This window comes from Bufo bufo, chromosome 6, assembly GCF_905171765.1.
Source record: "Bufo bufo chromosome 6, aBufBuf1.1, whole genome shotgun sequence".
Classification (NCBI taxonomy): Eukaryota; Metazoa; Chordata; class Amphibia; order Anura; family Bufonidae; genus Bufo; species Bufo bufo.
Genome location: NC_053394.1, coordinates 401,717,985 through 401,738,034, shown reverse-complemented (window position 1 = coordinate 401,738,034; position 20,050 = coordinate 401,717,985). Strand labels below are relative to the sequence as shown.

The window sequence follows — 20,050 nt, the reverse complement described above, 5'->3', positions numbered from 1 at the left end:
AGAAATGCGAGGGTCTGTTAAAACGTGCATGGGAGACAAACACAGCCATGCTTAGGCCCAGTATAGCCGCTACCTGCACTTCAAGATCCCTGTCAGTATGGCTAACACAGCTTGAAGAACACCTGGCGGCAGGGACTCCAAGGGAAAAGATCCTGGCCTCAATACCTACCTTAAAACATGCCTGTAATTTCCTGTCAGATGCATCCGCAGACCTGGTGAAACTCTCTGCATCAGACAAAAAGAAGGGATTTCCTTCAGAATCAAAGTTTTATCAGCAGCGTCGGTCCTTTCGGAATCAAAGGAGAAATAGACCAGACCAGAAGAGAAAGGACAGTACCGGAAGATGGCAATCCTCCAGAGGAAGTTTCTATTCAACCCCGAATCCTTTCTAAACCCGGACAATGACGCCAGGCCTCAAGTAGGTGGCAGGCTAAAGATGTTCTCCAAGGCCTGGGAAAAGATTTCTTCCGGCCCTTGGGTTATAAACACCATATGCATGGGGTACACCATCAACAAGCCGTTAAAAAGATCAGAAAGGCAGCAGGCCTTAGAGATGGAAATATCATCTCTCCTAAAGAAGGGCGTAATTGTTCCAGTTCTGCAAGATCAGGAAAGGCAGGGATTTTACTCTCCCATATTCCTTATTCAAAAACCAAACAAGTCCTTCAGACTAATAATCCATTTAAAAAAGCTAAACAAATACATGACCTACAAAAGATTCAAAATGGAATCGATCAGATCCACAGTGAATCTCCTATCTTGCAACTGTTACATGGTAACTATAGACTTTTTGGACGCATATTACCATGTTCCCATACACAGAGCATACCAAAGATAACTCAGAATAGCAATACTCCTAGGAGGTCAGGAGTACCACTTTCAATTTCAGGCACTTCCCTTCGGGATATCATCAGCCCCAAGAATATTTTCCAAGATTATGGCCGAGGTGACGGGATATCTACACCTTTAAGGTAAAATAGTGGTCCCATATTTAGACGACCTGTTGATAGCAGGTTCATCTCTTCAGGACCTCCAGGGGCATCTGCAGACGGTGCAGGAAAAGCTGACCGAGTTAGGCTGGCTAATAAATACCCCGAAATCCGACCTGGTTCCCAGTCAGCAGAAAACATTTCTAGGAATTTTGCTAGATTCACACAACCTCATGTCCTTTTTACCTCCAGAAAAACAAATGATCATAAGTCAAAAGATCTCCCAATTCTGCGAAGCCAGAAGAGTGGCCATAATGGACATCATGAGACTGTTAGGACATCTAACATCCACCATCCCCGCAGTGCGATGGGCCCAGCATCATACAAGGACATTACAAAAATTTCTCCTGGAATCCTGGGACGGAGATCAAAGCTCCTTAAACAAAAGAATAGAAGTTCCAGTAAGAGTGAAGATGTCTCTCTTCTGGTGGAAGATAAAAAAAAATCTCCAAAGAGGAGTTTTCTGGCGACCGGCGGATCAGATCATCATAACAACAGATGCCAGCCGCCAAAGCTGGGGAGGCCATACAGGAAATCAGGTAGTTCAGGGCACCTGGAGCCCAGAGATGTCAGCAGCCTCTTCAAACATAAGAGAGCTGTCGGCAGTGCTGGAAGTTCTTACGTATCTTCTTCCGTATGTAAAATCCCATCACATAAAGATACTGTCCGACAGTACTCTTTCTTACTAGGTCTTGCCCACTTACTAGGTCTTGCCCACTCGACGGCAAGACCTAGTAAGAAAGATAAATATGATAAGGAAGGAGATTACCTGTGGTAACAATTGGTGAGTGGCGCCATGCAAATATTCAAAAAGGCCATACTGTAGAGGAATTCTAATTCTACAAAGGCCTCATCTATCTGTTGCACTGGCAATGTATAGTGAGCGCCAAGTCCAGATAGAGGCCATACATATAGGAAAAAAGTAGGAGATACTATCGAGGGAAGATAAACAACCCACTGAAAGGAAACCAGCTCAGCTGAAGGGATGCTGGGATGCTCGCAGACGTATACCAAAAACATCCAAGCACCACAACATGCGCGCAAGCAGGCCCTGACTATAGGGCAGACCCATGCCCACTGACATGCTCCCCGACATCCATAAAGAGGACCGCTAGCGCCTGGAGCCCTGTCTCCAGATATGCGCAGAAGTTGACAAAGTGGCAAGTGCAAGTGCAACACAAAAAACTAAGTATGGAGACATGCGCAGAAGATATTCGCCCCAGCACTGATGAATATACCTGGGTGGATAAGTCGGGACGCACATGATGAACAACGAGCCGGTAGTGCCAGCGGCTAAGTCCGTGGGCATGCGCTGTATATAGGGCAACACCAGGAATCTTAAGGGCCGAGAACGAAGTCGGTCGACATGCGCAGTAAGACGTACACTAGGAAACGTCTAAGTCCACCAGACATGCGCGGCACAATCCTATGACACAGGCCAATCAGAAGGCCAAGGATAGGAGGGCATCGATGTCAGGGGGTGGAGCCCTGAAACGCAACCTATCATCACCTCAATAGTGGATCCTAATCACGCCCACGGGTGAAGCCCACACTATTGACATCACAAACGAAGGTCTTAAAAGCCAGCCGGGAGGAGACACGCTCACACTCTGCCCTGAACCCCTGAAGACGCCGGTACACGGCGAAACATGTCGGGGGGCAGCGTGAAGCTCTAATTTTAATACAGCACAGTGTTGCAGCTAAGCAGCACAGGGTCAATTCATAACAGTACCCTCACACAATACTGGCAGCGCGCAGCCAGATAGGCACTAGAGGTTATTTACCCTGTAGCAGCGAACCTGGTTAGGTGATATCCTGACAGGGAAATCAAATAGATGTGTAAAGGCTGCGATGTACTGGAAGTTTTAAAGATTTAGTTAGTAATATAAGCACTTTTAAGAGTACAATAAATAAAAGTTAAGTCTTAGGCAATTAGGTAGGTGCAGGATTAATAGGTGTAACATAGTCTTAGGGATACCAGTAGTTATGATTTATTGTATAAAACACCACATCCTTGCACTTAAAGGGAAAGTTTAGTAATTGAAGCACTTACAACAAAGAGGCCTATCGGTGTCTGTAATATCCACTCTACTTTGTAGTAAAAGGGACTCTACCTCACGGATCTACAGAAGAACATGGAAAACATTCCTAGAGTTTGCAGGAGACAGACTGTACCACAGTCAAGAAGCTAATATTCCACTCATACTGGATTTTTTGCAGGCAGGCCTTGACAAAGGTCTCAGATCTAATACCATAAAGGTGCAAGTCTCAGCATTAAGTAGCTTTCTTGAAGTAAAGCTAGCAGACTTACCATTAATAAAGCGATTCATAAAAGGAGCATTCAGAAAATGCCTATTTATTCATTCTACCATTCCTCCTTGGGACCTGAATTTAGTATTAGAGGTTTTAAAGGAAGCACCCTTTGAGCCCTTGCAGGAGATCCCACTTAAGCTCCTGACCCTAAAAACCGCCTTTCTACTGGCAATAACATCTGCCAGAAGAGTAGGCGAGATTCAGGCTTTTTCCTGCAAAGCACCCTATCTCACAGTGTTAGAGGACCGTATTATCCTTAGACACACCCCGATGTTCCTACCCAAGGTGGCCTCAAAATTCCATCGCCAACAGGAGGTGTCGCTTCCATCCTTTTGTGAAAATCCAGCCGCTGACTTAGAGAGAAAATACCATAATTTGGATGTCAGAAGATGTCGCTAACTTACCTGGAAGTCTCAGGAGTATTCAGAAAATCGGACCATCTCCTCCTTCAGGGCCAGCATAAGGGATCAGCGGCAAGCAAGAGTACCATATCCATATGGATCTGAAACACCATCGAGTTCTGTTAACTGCAGAGAAGCTTGACCCCCCTAAAGGGATCAAAGCACACTCTACCAGAGCCGTGTCGGCTTCATGGGCAGAAAATGCCTCTGCCTCAGTAAAGCAAATATGCAGAGCAGCTACGTGGAAGAATCCAAGTACTTTCTTTAAACATTATAAATTAGATGTACTCCAAAATCATGATTTATTGTATGGCAGAAAAGTCTTATCTGCAGTAGTCCCACCCTAGAGTTTGTTTCTCTATTAATCCTCCTGGAGTGCCGTTGTGGAGGCGCCGGGGAAAAGAGACGATTACTCTTACCGGTAATTGGATTTTCCAATAGCCTCCACAACGGAACTGGATTCCCTACCCAAGTTGTGTAATTATTGTGGGAGATGTTATGCTATGTTATGTTATCATTATATCAATACAGTTCTTGAACTAACTAACCGAGTCCTATATCATAAACTAAAGCAGGTAAGGGGAGGGGGCCTTTTAAGTCTGAGCTTCTACGTTGTTTCCTGTCCTGGGGAGGCGGGGACACCCTCCTGGAGTGCCGTTGTGGAGGCTATTGGAAAATCCAATTACCGGTAAGAGTAATCGTCTCTATCCTTGTATAATGAGAGGCGGAGATGGCAGGATTACAGCCGACAATAGACATTACATGTCTGGATCTTCTCACTATTTTCTGGTTATGGAGACTTCTGGTTGGAATAACGAAACAACAGATTGGATTTATACAGGAGACCTGCAAATATTTGGGTCAGATAACTCCTTCTGTCCAGTCATTTTTGGTTGTCATTCTAATTACCGATTTTATCTGTTCATATAAAACCTTCCACACAACTTCTCCAACCATCTGATGACTTCTACAATATTTCTTTCACAGCTTGTGAATTCGGGTGAAGATCTGAACATTATATATGTTACAGAGACACATGAGATGGATGATGAGCAGAGTATAGAGGACATTCCTACAGATAACCACCCAGGTGAGTAGTAACCACTAAATAAGGCCTCATGCACACGACCGTATGTATTTTGCGGTACGCAAAAAATTCGGATGACGTCCGTGTGCATTCCATATTTTGCAGAATGGAACAGTCGGCCCCTAATAGAACAGTAATTATCTTGTCGGTAATGGGGACAATAATAGCACATAGAGTAACTTCCGTTTTTTTTTTTGCGGACCCATTGAAATGAATGGTTCCGTATATGGTCCGCAAAAAAAAAAAGGAACGGACACGGAAAGAAAATACGTTTGTGTGCATGAGGCCTAAAGCAGAGAAGACTCACAGATTCTACTCCTTCACTGGATTCTACAATTTTATGTTGAATCGTTTTAGTTTACTCGAAAAACTAGTATCATCTTCCAAATAAGAAGTTATTTATCATGGCCCTTTACGCCAATTTTTGGTGTGAAAGAGTTGCACGTCCCAGTTGTGTAGCTAAATTTAGGGGCATGTGATGTTTTTTACCACCCTCGACACTGGGGAGTGGCAGGAGCATTTTGGGGGAGAGGCAGATGCCGGGCCATCATCTCCAGAAAATTCCAGTATCCTGGCATAAATGATAATTGGTATCTTCTCTAGTCAGGGGGTTGTAGTGGACTTCAGTCTAGGTGTATAAACTGGCAGAGGATGCTCCTAATTTACCTATAATTTATGAGGCCTGAGCATCCTCTAACAGCACAGGGGATATCAATGACTGGTGTAAAATGCCGTTCTTTGATAAACGACCCCCATTGTGTCTTCAAAGCATGTCTGAATCCTAGCAGTCTTATTCTGGGGCGGTAGGACGGTTCTCCACCTGCTCGCTGTACAGGATACAAACCCTGAAAATAAGGAAACGGATAAACTATTACTTCTTCATCTTTATGTCAGGGCGTACACAAGGGTTTCAGGGTTCAAACTTCACCTTTATATCTCAGTCCCATCAGCAGAGAACAGGAAGTGGCCAGTGCATCATACGAGAGACTTCCTGAGATTCCATACAGCCATATCTATGTGATGTACACTACAGCTAGGAGGTGGCGGCGGGCATTACTGAACCTCGGGTTATGTAGAGTCGATAAATAGAATTCCTACTTATTGCTAATAAACGTGTTCATTCTGACCAAAAAGGGGAACATTCTTTCCTCTCTGTGCAGTCAGGACCAGGAACTCTATGAACCTCCAGACACATTTCTATTCATAGGTGTAGATTATATTGAATCGTTCCGTTTTGTAGGCTTTTAACTATTGTACTGTTTATCCTCATGTCATCCAACTCATATTATTAAGTGTCCTATTATTATCACAGATTATAGGGACATTAGAGATGGGTTAAATATATATTTAAAGGGGTTCTCCAGGATTCTGATACTAATGGTCTATCTTCAGGATAGTATCAATAAAAAATACTGCACAGCGCAAAGAACCACTTCCAGCTTCTTAGAAGGTGAAGATATTCTTGCTTTATTCAAAATATGCTATACAACCTGTTTCGGGGTTTACACTTCACCATCATCGGGTACAATACATACGTATTGTAAGAAACTTGTCCTTTGTGCCGTGCAGTACTTTTTAGTGAACCTTACTCTCCGGAGAAGACGTGGAACCTTTTCTGAAGGCATCTTTATGTGGCAAGCAGAACCAGCAAACCATCCTTTTGAAGCCTACAATAGTGTGGTGCCTATTCTAGCAAAACAGAATAAGGTGAGCGTCCAATCAGGTCGTTTTGTGTTAGTATTGGAAAATTATCTGGATGTACTTACCCTATGTTGTGACGTATGTTTCTTTCCCTTTAACACCTGCTTTTATTTGCATCTTCAGGATAGGTCATCAAGATCAGATCGGTGGGAGTCTGACTCCCGACACCCCTACCGATCAGCTCTATGAAGAAGCCACGGCACTCTGTGAGCACGCTTTGGCCTCTTCCTACACCATGTGACGTCATGTTCATCGGTCACATGGCCTAGACGCAGCTCAGCACTATTCATGTGAATGGACCTGAGCTGCAATACCAAACACAGGATAGGCCATCTCTAGTTGGTCGGTGGGAATCCAACTACCCCCCTTCCCTCTCAAGTTTGGCAATAGTTTCAGCATAAGAAGCATAGAGCTCTGTGTCTCACTGTGTAGTGGAAGCCATGCTGTAGTAACAAACTCCCTCCCAGCACCACACCCAGACAGCTGATCAGGGGGTTGCTGTGTGTCGGACCCCCACTAAGCAGATAGTGATGGCCTAACCTTAGTAAAAGCTATGCATCCCCCTTAAAATAAAATTTTTAAAAAGGCCCACCATTGAGCGCTATCTTCTTCTTGCTTGCCTATCAATAAACATATCCTGACATCTTGGCCCAAGTAAGTAATCATCAGCAATAACTAGAATACCGCTTGCCGTGCTTTACGCGTAGTACTTGTCCATGCTAAATCCTTACAGCATGTGCAGTACGCAGCCCTGCAGGGTGAGCGAATGTGAGGTCACAGGGGTAGTTAACAAACCGAGGGTTGCTCTTGGTACTCACAGTTTTTATATACCCTGGGCAGGCGTACAGCAGTGATGGAGAGGCTGGCACATGGATCCTCTGGGGCACTCTCTGTGTATAGGGACCAGGCCAGGTGGTAGGTGAGGTGCCCTGGGTGTTGTAGGTTTAGTGTGCCTGTGGCAAGATCCCTTAAAGTTCGTGACGCCAGTGCCGGCAACGGTGGCACACCGATTTGTTGTAGGAATAATTGAGGTACACAAAGTTGCATTGAACCAGAACTTCTTTTACTGAACAGTTCAACTATATACAGTCCTCCGTTAGTTCCATATGCAAAATGTTGAATACAGGCAGGCTTCATACAAATGGCAGGCAAAGTCTTTGCAAGATAATCAGAGGGAATAACACTTACAGATCAGGCTGTACTTTCCTCAGATCCTGTCTGGCTTTCACCAAGGCCCGTATGCCCTATTGCTGGCTTTATCCTTGGGTAGGAAAAACTTCCTCTGGTATATACCTTCTTGCTTTAAAATATCCTTCTGCCCTTCAGCTTTCTATTTGGCTGGATAAAAGTGGCTCTGCTCTGTACTTGATAAGGTGCTATATATCCTCAGGAGGGAACCTCTTCTCCTGGAAGCAAGCTAGGAGCCTGGGCCGTCTACCTGCATGTCAGAAGCTGCTTCCCAGCTATCTTCTGGTTAAAGTGCCCACTTGGCTTCTGAACACACCACCCTCTCTCCCTGAACAGGACCTGACTATATATACTAGGGGGTTCCCTAGCTCCCTCTACTGCCTAGGAGGAGGAACTACACCCCTAACAGGCCTGGTACACAGGAGACAATATGACAATATACATCAAAATACAATATAAAATACCATAACCATGTTCCACAGGAGGTGGAGAACAATGTGACCCAATTGACCCCTGTGTAGTGCCCACCCTTACGTAGTGGGACACTACACATGTCCTTAGTAGGTGTTGTCAGTAGCTACTGTCACTCAGCGCTGCTGTCACCACCAAGTGTCGCTGATGACCCACCTTTAGGATCTAGTCACACGACCATAATTCTGGGTCCGCATCCGTTCCGCAATTTTTCGCAATGTGTGCAGACCCATTCATTTCAGTCGGGCTGCAAAAGATGAGGACCGCAACTCTTGTCAGTGTTCACTGTACCTGTACAGAGAGAAGAAGGGGACCCATATAGAAGGGATCAATATGAGCTGTCACTGGGTTTTCACCGCTGTCCCAGGCGGCTTCCTGCATGACCCAGATTATAATAAGCCGGACCATGCAGGCAGTGTTGTGCCCCACTCACTATGCGGTGCTGAGACAATGGATGGAGCAGACTGTGGCGGTGAGCCTGCCCCGTACACAGCAGGTGCTGGCTGTATCAAACAGCAGACGCCCGTCTGCAATGATGGGGAATGGCGATGACACCGAACCCCGTCATTAAGGCCCCATTCACATGATCGTAAGTCGTCCGTGCCCGTATTGTGGACCACAAATTGCAGTTCTGCAATATACAGGCACCTGACGTGTGTGCACCATATCACAGATGCAGATCCATTCATTTGAATATACGGTGTGGAGGCAGGGAACAGAAACCCATGGAAGGCAGGGTGTGAATTGGTGTCAGTGAGCAGGGAAATGGGTGTGTACAGGGGGCTTGGCCTAATAAAAAAATATTTGCTGCGTGCTTCGCTTTTTGGAAAGTTGGAAGGTATGAAGAAGTAATCTTAGTAATCTTAGTACCAAAATATCCAAACTTATTTGTTATGGACTATAACTTATACATATCACGATCTAAGATTTACCAGGGACCAGACCCTATGGCTCGCTACGGACATTGCTCCAAATTATTTTGAAAAGTCTATGCCTAGACAAGATTTATCATCCAGCCTGAGCCCCAGTGATAAATCTGATGCGGGTCTAGACAGCCGGTCTAAGCTTACGCCATATTTAGGACTAGTAAATCTTGGCCAATGTGTCTTACCATCAGCATTCTCTTTATGGTGCATTTCAAAAAAAATTGTTGGTAGGCAAATTGAAATGTGAAGCAATGAAGATACTGGCTTCTACACAAAAGTGGAAAATAAAAGAGAACAGCCTGATGGCCTAATGTCATGATCTACTTGACTCTACTTGGCTCTGAGGTCTACTGTTAGATTGTCATTTTCCCACCACTTTTCTCCATAACTTGTAATGTGTTTGGAAATTTTTAGATAGAAATGTTATAAAATACCAATCTAATGATATGGTTATAGTAATCAAATATAATAAAATAAGTTGTATTCTTGGCAGATGACTGTACCAGGAGCTCAGAGGAACATCTGATATCTTCAGATTTCAAAGCAGATGATTGTGGCATCAAAGAAGATACATATGAAGCCCTTCACACCAAAAAAAATTCAGAATCTTTTAAACAGGTTGTTTCTCCTGGTTCATCACAGACTGTAAAGCAAAATAAACGTTACCGAGGATTTGTTGAACATCAAAATGCTCACGCAGGGGAGACGCCATTGTCATTTTCAGAATGTAGAAACTGCTTTAGCCACAAATCAGATCTTGTTATACATCAGAGGAGTTGTGCCAGGAAGAGAACAGTTTGTTTAGAATGTGGAAAATCTTTTAACCAGAAATCAGCTCTTGTTGTACATCAGAGAACACACACAGGGGAGAAGCCATATTCATGTTCCGAATGTGGGAAACATTTCACCCAGAAAACAGGTCTGATTAGGCATCGTGTGACTCACACAGGCGAGAAGCCATTTTTATGCCCGGAATGTGGTAAATATTTTACGCAGAAATCAAATCTTGTCATCCATCAAAAAGCTCACACAGGGGAGAAGCCGTATTCATGTGCAGACTGTGGGAAATTTTTTAACAAAAAATCAGTTCTTATTACACATCGGAAAATTCATACAGGGGAGAAGCCATTTTCTTGTCCCGAATGTGAGAAACGGTTTCCAGATAAAACGCATCTCTTTAAACATCTAAAAACTCACACAAGAGAGAAGCCATTTTCATGTCCAAAATGTTGGAAATGTTATTCTCAGAAATCTGACCTTGTTAAACATCAGAGGAGTCACAAAGGGGAGAAACCATTTTGATGTCCTGAATGTGGAAAGTGTTGTCCGCTGTAATTGCACATGAAAAGGTATCTTCTTAAAGGGAATCTGCCAGTACATACCTTGAAATAAATCCAACTGACATGGGAGATGTGTGTTGAAGAGCTGAATCTAACTCAAAGGATGAGACAGAGGCAAAGTCAAACATGCAACAGGTCAGGGCAGGCGGCACAGGTACAGGTCAGGCAATCTGGGTCGGCAACAGAAGAGTCAAGGCAAGCAGGCAGGGATCAAACAGGTAGCAGAGTCCAGGAATACAAGTACGAGTCAGGAACACAAACAGATATCAGGAACCTTAACAGGACAAAAGGACCTTGACACGGAGGCATCTGGGAAGGGGGCTGAGCCACTTATATAAGTGCAGGAGGGCTAGGATTGGTCAGTGAGGTCACATGATCCAACCCATAAAGCACACGAAGTGACGTGGTCTGGCCCTTAAGAAAATGCTGCAGGATACACGCAGCAAGCATGCTGTGGCCAGGGCTGAAAGGAAACACTGGCAGCAGATCACCGCTGAACACGGCACCCGGGACCACGACGGAAAGCAGGGGACCAGTGGCGCACAGCAGCCGCTGATACAGATGGGAAATGTAGGATTCATTAGGAAAACCACATCCTAGGGGAAAAGGAATCAAGATGGCTGACAGCCTGTAAATTAGATATCAAATAAAACAGGTATACACAAGGCATACACAAGAGCCTCTATCTTACTTTTTAGTAATGGCCTATCCTGCAGTATATAGGCAAATTCCTGGAGTGCGTCTAAGGAGTTAGCATGGGGAAGTTGCAACTTACCGTATTTTTTGCTTTATTAGACGCACTTTTCCCCCCCCAAAAGTGGGTGGAAAATGATAGTGCGTCTTATAAAGCAAATGCTGCCAACTCTGATGGCGCTGATACATCGCTGCCGCACTGCGATGTATCAGTGGGATGTGAGGAGGGGATGGAGGCTGGCAACACTGGCGGCAGTGCCCGATGCAGTCACTGTACTGTAATACATCAGGCCCCGCACACAGCAGTTTTCATAAGTAAAGTCATGGTACAGTAATCCTCTTCAAGCAGTGTTTGTATTTTAAACTCAAGCAATCCTCTGTACAACTTACTATGAGGGCGGCAGCGTAACCTCGCGATGCTCACTCATTCACGCTCCTCCCATTTCATTCATGAAGGCAGAGCGGGAGCGTGAATGAGTGAGCATTGCGAGGTTACACTGCCGCCCTCATAGTAAGTTGTACAGAGGATTGCTTGAGTTTAAAGTACAAACACTGCTTGAAGAGGATTACTGTACCATGACTTTACTTATGAAAACTGCTGTGTGCGGGGCCCGATGTATTACAGTACAGTGACTGCATCGGGCACCGCCACCAGTGTTGCCAGCCTCCATTCCCTCCTACCATGAAAACTGCTCCATTACACTATGCTGTAAGTGGGTGGACAATGGTGTAATGGGGGTCACTATTCACACAGGACAATATACTGTGACACATATGATACTGTGACCAGCATAAGATGATCTTATGCTGGTCACAGTATCATATGTGTCGCAGTATATTGTCCTGTGTGAATAGTGACCTCCATTACATAAGATGCTATGTGCTACACATCCCCCACACTAGTGTATGAGACCACCCCCATAAGAGTGTCATCCACAGATCCATCCCATAACAGTGTCCTCCACAGGTCCCTCATAACAGTGTGTCCACCACAGATCCCCCCCTATAACAGTGCCGTCCACAAATCCCCCTTAAAACTGCCATCCACAGACTCCTCATAACAGTGCCATCCACAGATCTCCCATGACAGGGCGTCATCCACAGATCCTCCATAACAGTGTGTCATCCACAGATCCTCCATAACAGTGTCATCCACAGACAACCATTAGTTCAAAACCCACCAAAAGCACACCTTTTGGTTCAAAATATTTTTTTCTTATTTTCCTCCTCAAATATCTAGGTGCATCTTATCATCAGTTGCGTCTTATAAAGCGAAAAATACGGTAATAATTTTTTTTTGTATGATTAAAAGGTACAGTCAAAGAAACATCACGTCATACAGGAGAAAAGGAAATCAGTTAACGGGGTTGACTGATCTGGGACATGGCATATTGCTAGTATATGTCATCAATGTCAGGTGCGGGTCCCAACTCTGGGAGAGAACACTGCACATGCGCGAGGAGAGCTCTTTTATTAATCGCAATGGGATTTCCGAAAATAGTTGAGCAAGGGCGCCCAGCAATTTTCCGAAGGGGTCGTGCAGGATCCTAAAAAAAAAGACATTTAAAGAGGACCTGTCACCACAAAATGCAATCTGGAAGCATCATATCATAGAGCAGGAGAAGCTGAGCTGATTGATATACACTCACCTAAAGAATTATTAGGAACACCATACTAATATGGTGTTGGACCCCCTTTTGCCTTCAGAACTGCCTTACTTCTACGTGGCATTGATTCAACAAGGTGCTGATAGCATTCTTTAGAAATGTTGGCCCATATTGATAGGATAGCATCTTGCAGTTGATGGAGATTTGAGGGACACACATCCAGGGCACGAAGCTCCCGTTCCACCACATCCCAAAGATGCTCTATTGGGTTGAGATCTGGTGACTGTGGGGGCCATTTTAGTACAGTGAACTCATTGTCATGTTCAAGAAACCAATTTGAAATGATTCGAGCTTTGTGTTATGGTGCATTATCCTGCTGGAAGTAGCCATCATAGTATAGATACATGTTCTCATTCTGTTTACGCCAAATTCGGACTCTACCATTTGAATGTCTCAACAGAAATCGAGACTCATCAGACCAGGCAACATTTTTCCAGTCTTCAACAGTCCAATTTTGGTGAGCTAGTGCAAATTGTAGCCTCTTTTTCCTATTTGTAGTGGAGATGAGTGGTACCCGATGGGGTCTTCTGCTGTTGTAGCCCATCCGCCTCAAGGTTGTGCGTGTTGTGGCTTCACAAATGCTTTGCTGCATACCTCGGTTGTAACGAGTGGTTATTTCAGTCAACGTTGCTCTTCTATCAGCTTGAATCAGTCGGCCCATTCTCCTCTGACCTCTAGCATCCACAAGGCATTTTTGCCCACAGGACTGCTGCATACTGGATGTTTTTCCCTTTTCACACCATTCTTTGTAAACCCTAGAAATGGTTGTGCGGGAAAATCCCAGTAACTGAGCAGATTGTGAAATACTCAGACCGGCCCGTCTGGCACCAACAACCATGCCACGCTCAAAATTGCTTAAATCACCAAATCACCTTTCTTTCCCATTCTGACATTCAGTTTGGAGTTCAGGAGATTGTCTTGACCAGGACCACATCCCTAAATGCATTGAAGCAACTGCCATGTGATTGGTTGACTAGATAATTACATTAATGAGAAATAGAACAGGTGTTCCTAATAATTCTTTAGGTAAGTGTATATGTAGTTTTGTGGGAACAGATTTAGTAAAACTTATACATTTTGCATTTATATATCTGCTGTTTCCACCTCCTGTGAGCAGTTATCGGTACAGGGGGAGCATTATGTGTATAAGTATGCATAGAGACAGAGCTGTCAGAACTGATAACCCCTCCTCCCTGTACCAAAAGCTGTTCACAGAGCTGCAAAAAAGCAGAGATATAAATGTATAAATTATAGGTTTTACTGAATCTTTTCCCACAAAACTATATATCAATCTGCTCAGCTCCTTCTGCTCTATAACATAGTGTTGTCAGATTGCATTACATTTTGTGGTAAACCTCATCGAGTCTCCTACACAGCATAAGACTGTACCTGTTAGCGTAATACCTCTGTGCTGGTGGGGGATGCACCTAAGTTACGTAGAGGTGCAGGCCTCTACATAACTTTGTGTATGTTCCAGTGGCGTACAACAAGCTTAAACCTACGTCATCTCCCTTGTTGGCATAGATTTAAGCCATTTTCCACGCCCTCTTACACACCCACGTTGCACCCCCTTTTCTTGGCACTGGTGTGAGCTGCGTAAAAAGGGCACAAAACACCTTTGCGACAAAATCTGTGCCTAATATACACCAAAAAGTAGCATATATTGGTTGATAAATGACCCCCTTTATTTATTTATAACCATAGATAAGGTCAGTCCTCTCATTCAGGCCTCTAGGTGTCCTCATACCTATGTTTAACCACTTCCAGACCAGGCCATTTACCCCCTTCCTGACCAGGCCTAATTTTGCATATCTGACATGTTTCACTTTATGTAGTAATAACTTTGGAACGCTTTTACTTATCCAAGCCATTCTGAGATTTTTTTTTCTCGTGACACATTGTACTTCATGACAGTGGTAAATTTGAGTCAATATATTTCACCTTTATTTATGAAAAAATCCCAAATTTACCCCAAAATTTTTATTTAATTTCTCTGCTCTTAAAACAGAAAGTTATAACTCATAAAATATTTATTACTTAACATTCCCCATATGTCTACTTTATGTTGGCATCATTTTGTAAATGTCCTTTAATTTTTTTAGGATATTAGAAGGCTTAGAATTTTAGAAGCAATTCTTAAAATTTTTAAGAAAATTTCCAAAAACCACTTTTTAATGACCGGTTCAAGTCTGAAGTCACATTATGAAAACCCCCCTATAAATGACCCCATTATACAAACTACACCCCTCAAGTTACTCAAAACTGATTTTACTAACTTTGTTAACCCTTTAGGTGTTCCACAAGAATTAAAGGAAAATGGAGATAACATTTCTAAATTTCCCTTTTTTGGCAGATTTTCCATTTTAATCAATTTTTTTCTTTAACACATCAAAGGTTAACAGCCAAACAAAACTTAATATTTATTACCCTGATTCTGTGGTATACATAAACACCCATGTGGTCGTAAACTTATGTAAGGGCACACGACAGGGCGCAGAAGAAAAGGAGCGCCGTATGGTTTTTGGAAGGCAGATTTTGCTGAACTGGTTTTTAGATGCCATGTCCCATTTGAAGCCCCCCTGATGCACCCTTACAGTAGAAACTCACAAAAAGTGACCCCATTTTGGAAACTAGGGGATAAGGTGCCAGTTTTATTGGTACTATTTTGGGGTACATATGATTTTTAATTGCTCTATATTACGTTTTTTGTGAGGCAGGGTAACAAAAAAATGGCTGTTTATCTGACAGGATAGAACATGTGCTATTTTTATAGAGCAGGTTGTTACGGACACGACAATATCAAATATGTATACTTTCTTTGTTTGTTTCAGTTTTACATATCAAAACATTTTTGAAAAACAAATTATGTTTTTGTGTGTCCATTTTCTGAACGCCATATTCTTTTTATTTTTTTGCCGATCGTCTTGTTCAGGGGCTCGATTTTTGCAGGAAGAGTTGAAATTTTTATTTGTACCATTTTTGAGTACATAGGATTTTTTGATCATTCATTATTACACTTTATGGGGCAAGGTGACCAAGAAATTGGTTGTTTTAGTACAGTATTTATTTATTTTTACAGCGTTCACCTGAGGGGTTAGGTCATGTGCCATTTTTATAGAGCAGATCGTTACGGACGTGGCAATACCTAATATGTATACTTTTTCTTACTTATTTAAGTTTTACACAATAATAGCATTTTTGAAACCCAAAAAATGATGTTTTAGGGTCTCCATAGTCTGAGAGACATAGCTTTTTTATTTTTTGACCGATTGTCTTAGTTAGGGTCTAATGTTTAGCGGGATGAGGTGAAGGTTTAATTGGTACTATTTTGGGGGGGGCAAACGCCTTTTTGATCGCTTGGTGTTGCACTTTATGTGATGTTAGGTGACAAAAAAATGGCTTTTTTTTGGCACTGTTTTTATTTATGTTTTTATACGGTGTTCACTTGAGGGGTTAGGTCATGTAATATTTTGATAGAGCAGATTGTTAAGGATGCGGCGATACCTAATATGTATACTTTTTTTTAATTGAACTTTAACACAATAATAGCAGTTTTGAAGCAAAAAAAATCCTATTTTAGTGTCTTCATTTTCTGAGAGTCATAGTTTTTTTATTTTACGACCGATTGTCTAAGTTAGGGTGTCATATTATTTGTGGGATGAGGTGACGGTTTGATTGCTATTATTTTGGGGGGCATATGCCTTTTTGATCGCTTGGTGTTGAAAAATTGCTTTTTTTTGCACTTTCTTTTATTTTTTTACGGTGTTCACCTGAGGGGTTAGGTCATGTGATATTTTTACGGACGTGGCGATACCTAATATGTATACTTTTTTTTTTTCCACTTTAACACAATAATAGCATTTTTTAAACAAAGAAATTATGTTTTAATGTCTCCATGTTCTAAGAGCTATAGTTTTTTTATTTTTTGAGAGATTTTCTTATGTAGGTGCTCATTTTTTGCAGGATTAGGTGACTGTTTTATTGGTATCATTTTGTGGGACATACGCCTTTTTGATCACTTGGTGTTGCACTTTTTGTGAAGTAAGGTGACAAAAATGGCTTTTTTGACACAGTTTTTAATTTTTTATTTTAGTTTATTAGACGGGGTGAATCATGTGATATATTTATAGATCCGGCTGTCACAGATGCGGCAATATCAAATATGTCTATTTTATTTTATTTTTTTCTATTTAAAAAAAAAATAATTATTACTTAATTGGGCATTTTTTTACATGTGAAACATTTTTTTTAATTTTTTTTTATAAAACACTATTTATTTTTTATTTTTTATTTTACACTTTGCGTCCTCCATAAGGTCATACAAGACCTCTGAGGGACATTTAACTTCACTTTTTTTCTTCACTTTTATTTTTATTTTTTTCACTATTAATTTCTCCTGTAACTGGGGCTGACACAGAGAGGCTGTGCAGCAGTATACTATGCTGTACAACCTCAGTGCAGGGCTGATCATGGTCTATGGAAGACCTGACATGACGTGTATGCAGCGATCTAGAAGGCAGGGACACCTGGGAACTGTCCCTGCCTTCCCTCTGGGTTGCACGATTAGCATGCAGCTGCCATCTCTGATTGGACGTTCTAAAACGTCCATTCAGAGATAAACGACCGCCCATAGGACGTTTATATCCTATGGGTGGATGTGAAGTGGCTAAAATCCAAAAGACTTCACTTGTATGCAACTCTCTCTCCCAGTCTCCTCCCCGTTTAGGCCCTAGAAAAGGTAGTTCGTCCAAAAACGGTGGGGGGTTGTCAGGAGGGATATGATTGGTGATGATGTCATCCTGTAGTTCACATGAAGTCAGCCACAGGGAGAGACCAAGTTTTTTTTTGCACGTTCTTGGCTGCTGCTCAGACTTGAGGTAGCATGACCAGAGTCCCATAATGAAAAGGTTCAAAATGTATGGGTGCAACTGAGTTTGGGTGTAACAAATAACACTGCCAGATTACTGGTGCTGAATTTGTAATATATCTAAAGTTAAAAAAAAATGGAGTGCTTCTGGGGTTATCCAATACTATAAGAATGTCCCCCATACGCCGGGCCCTTCACAGGGAATATACTTACCCCGCTCCCTGCGCCGCTCCTATTCCCTGCACCGCCGCTGCTGCTTCTCCCTGTGCGCGGATGAAAACATCCGGTGTCGGGGGGAGGGGGGAGCAGCCAATGGCAGGCGGGGAGGGGGATGAACCTCCCTAGCATCACGGGTGACACTAGGGAGGCTTGTCCACATCCCCGCCTGCCATTAGCTGCTCCCCCTTACACCGGATGTTTTCATCCGTGTACAGGGAGAAGCAGTAGTGGCGGTGCGGGGAGCGGGGTATATTTCCTGTGAGGGGATTGGATAACCCCTTTAAAGGAGTATTCCCATCTTAGACAATAGGGGCATATTCCTAGGATATGACCCCCCTTGTCTGATAGGTGCGGGTCCCACCACTGGGACCCGAAACCTATATTGAGAACGGAGCGGGGAGCGCTGTGGCTGGAGGACCCCAGATTTCCCGGCCCATGCTCCCATTCATTTCTATGGGCCAGACAGCAATAGCCGAGCCAGCGCTCGGCTATTTTCGGCAGCCCCATAGAAATGAATGGAGAGCGGCTGCGCATGCGCAGTGCGCTCTCCTTAACTTTCGGGGCTCCGGTCTCGATATAGGTACGGGTCCCAGCGGTGGGATCTGAACCTATAAGACAATGGGGGCATATCCTAGCGATATGCCCCCATTGTCTGAGATGAGAAAACCCCTTTAAGGCCTTATACACACATTAGTAATTGACAGACATGGGCTGTCCGTGTTCTCCATGGACAGCACACGTATCCATTCATTTTTATGTGTGTATTCACACATCCGTGTTTTAGAATGGTCCGTGTTTTTAGCACCGACGCATGCCCTGTTGTTGTCCGTGTTTACGGATCCATCATGACCAATATAGTCTATGGGTCTGTGAAATCCATTGACCCAACACAGATGCCCTCCGTGTTTCATGGACCATTTATAGGAGATGCTATAAAATGTTCAGCTGTGCAGTGTCGGTGGAGCACGGATGACACACGGAGAGCAAAAACCAGACACACGGACCAAACATGGATTCCTCAGAGAAATCTTCACAGATGAATCACAGACCCTCTTATGGATTTCATCATGGATGTGTTTTTTCCCACTTAGCTGCAGCACAGGCTGAAAGAGATTCCTCTGGTTACTACTGCATCTCAATAAATGTAGAATATCATCAAAAAATTTATATTTTTCAGTAATTCAATTCAAGAAGTAAACCTCACATATTCTTTAGATTCGTTATATACAGAGTTATCTATTTCCAGTGTTTTTATTTCTTTTAATGCTGATCATTTTGGCTTACAGTTAATGAAAACCCAAAAGTCAGTATTCCAGAAAATTAAAATATTGTGAAAAAGTTCTTATAGACTCCTGGTGTCGCACTCTAATCAGCTAATCAGCACAAAACACCTGCCAAGGTTTCCAAAGACTTTAAATGGTCCCTCAGTCTGGTTCAGTACACAATCATGGAGAAGACTGCTGACTAGACAGTTGTCCAGAAGACAGTCATTGTCACCCTCCACAAGGAGGGAAAGCCACAAAAAGTAATTGCTGAAGAAGCTGGCTGTTCACAGAGTGCGGTATCTAAGCATATTAATCGAAAATTGACTGGAAGGAAAAAGTGTGGTAGAAAAAGGTGCACAAGCAACAGGGATAACTGCAGCCTTGAAAGGGTTGTCAAGAAAAGGTCATTCAAGAATTTGGGGGAGATTCACAAGGAGTGGACTGCGTCTGGAGTCAGTACTTCAAGAGCCACCACACACAGACGTATCTAGTACATGGGCTACAACTGTCCATTCCTTGTGTCAAGCCTCTTATGACCCAGAGATAACATCAGAAGCGTCTTACCTGGGCTAAGGAGGAAAACGACTGGACTGTTGCTCAGTGCTCCAAAGACCTGTTTTCAGATGAAAGTAAATGTAGCGTTTCATTTGGAAATCAAGGTCCCAAAGTCTGGAGGAAGAGTGGAGAGGCACACAATCCAAGATGCTTGAGGTCCAGTGGGAAGTTTCCTCAGTCAGTGATGGGTTGGGGAGCCATGTCATCTGCTGGTGTTGGTCCACTGTGTTATATGAAGTCCAAAGTCAGTGCAGCCATCTACCATGAAAATTCAGAGCACTTCATGCTTCCCTCTGCTGATAAGGGTTATGGAGATCCTGATTTCATTTAATTGCCGGTATTATCCTATAAGGACTGTTACTAATGAA

The 20,050-nt window shown here is 43.1% G+C and overlaps 2 protein-coding genes across 5 annotated transcripts in view; one reads left to right on the top strand and one right to left on the bottom strand.

Annotated features, from left to right (window-relative positions):
* Nucleotides 1-20,050, bottom strand: part of LOC121004474 (zinc finger protein OZF-like) — a 543,049-nt gene that overhangs the window by 214,351 nt on the left and 308,648 nt on the right. The gene's annotated exons all lie outside the window — the stretch shown is intronic.
* Nucleotides 1-20,050, top strand: part of LOC121004460 (oocyte zinc finger protein XlCOF7.1-like) — a 138,616-nt gene that overhangs the window by 32,695 nt on the left and 85,871 nt on the right. For 3 of the 4 annotated variants that reach the window (XM_040436690.1, XM_040436692.1, XM_040436689.1), the window contains one exon: nucleotides 4,691-4,793. The exons of the other annotated variant lie outside the window; for it this stretch is intronic. In XM_040436690.1, the coding sequence (XP_040292624.1) occupies nucleotides 4,691-4,793 (103 nt within the window). The remainder of the gene's footprint in view (nucleotides 1-4,690; nucleotides 4,794-20,050) is intronic. 4 annotated transcript variants of the gene reach the window in all.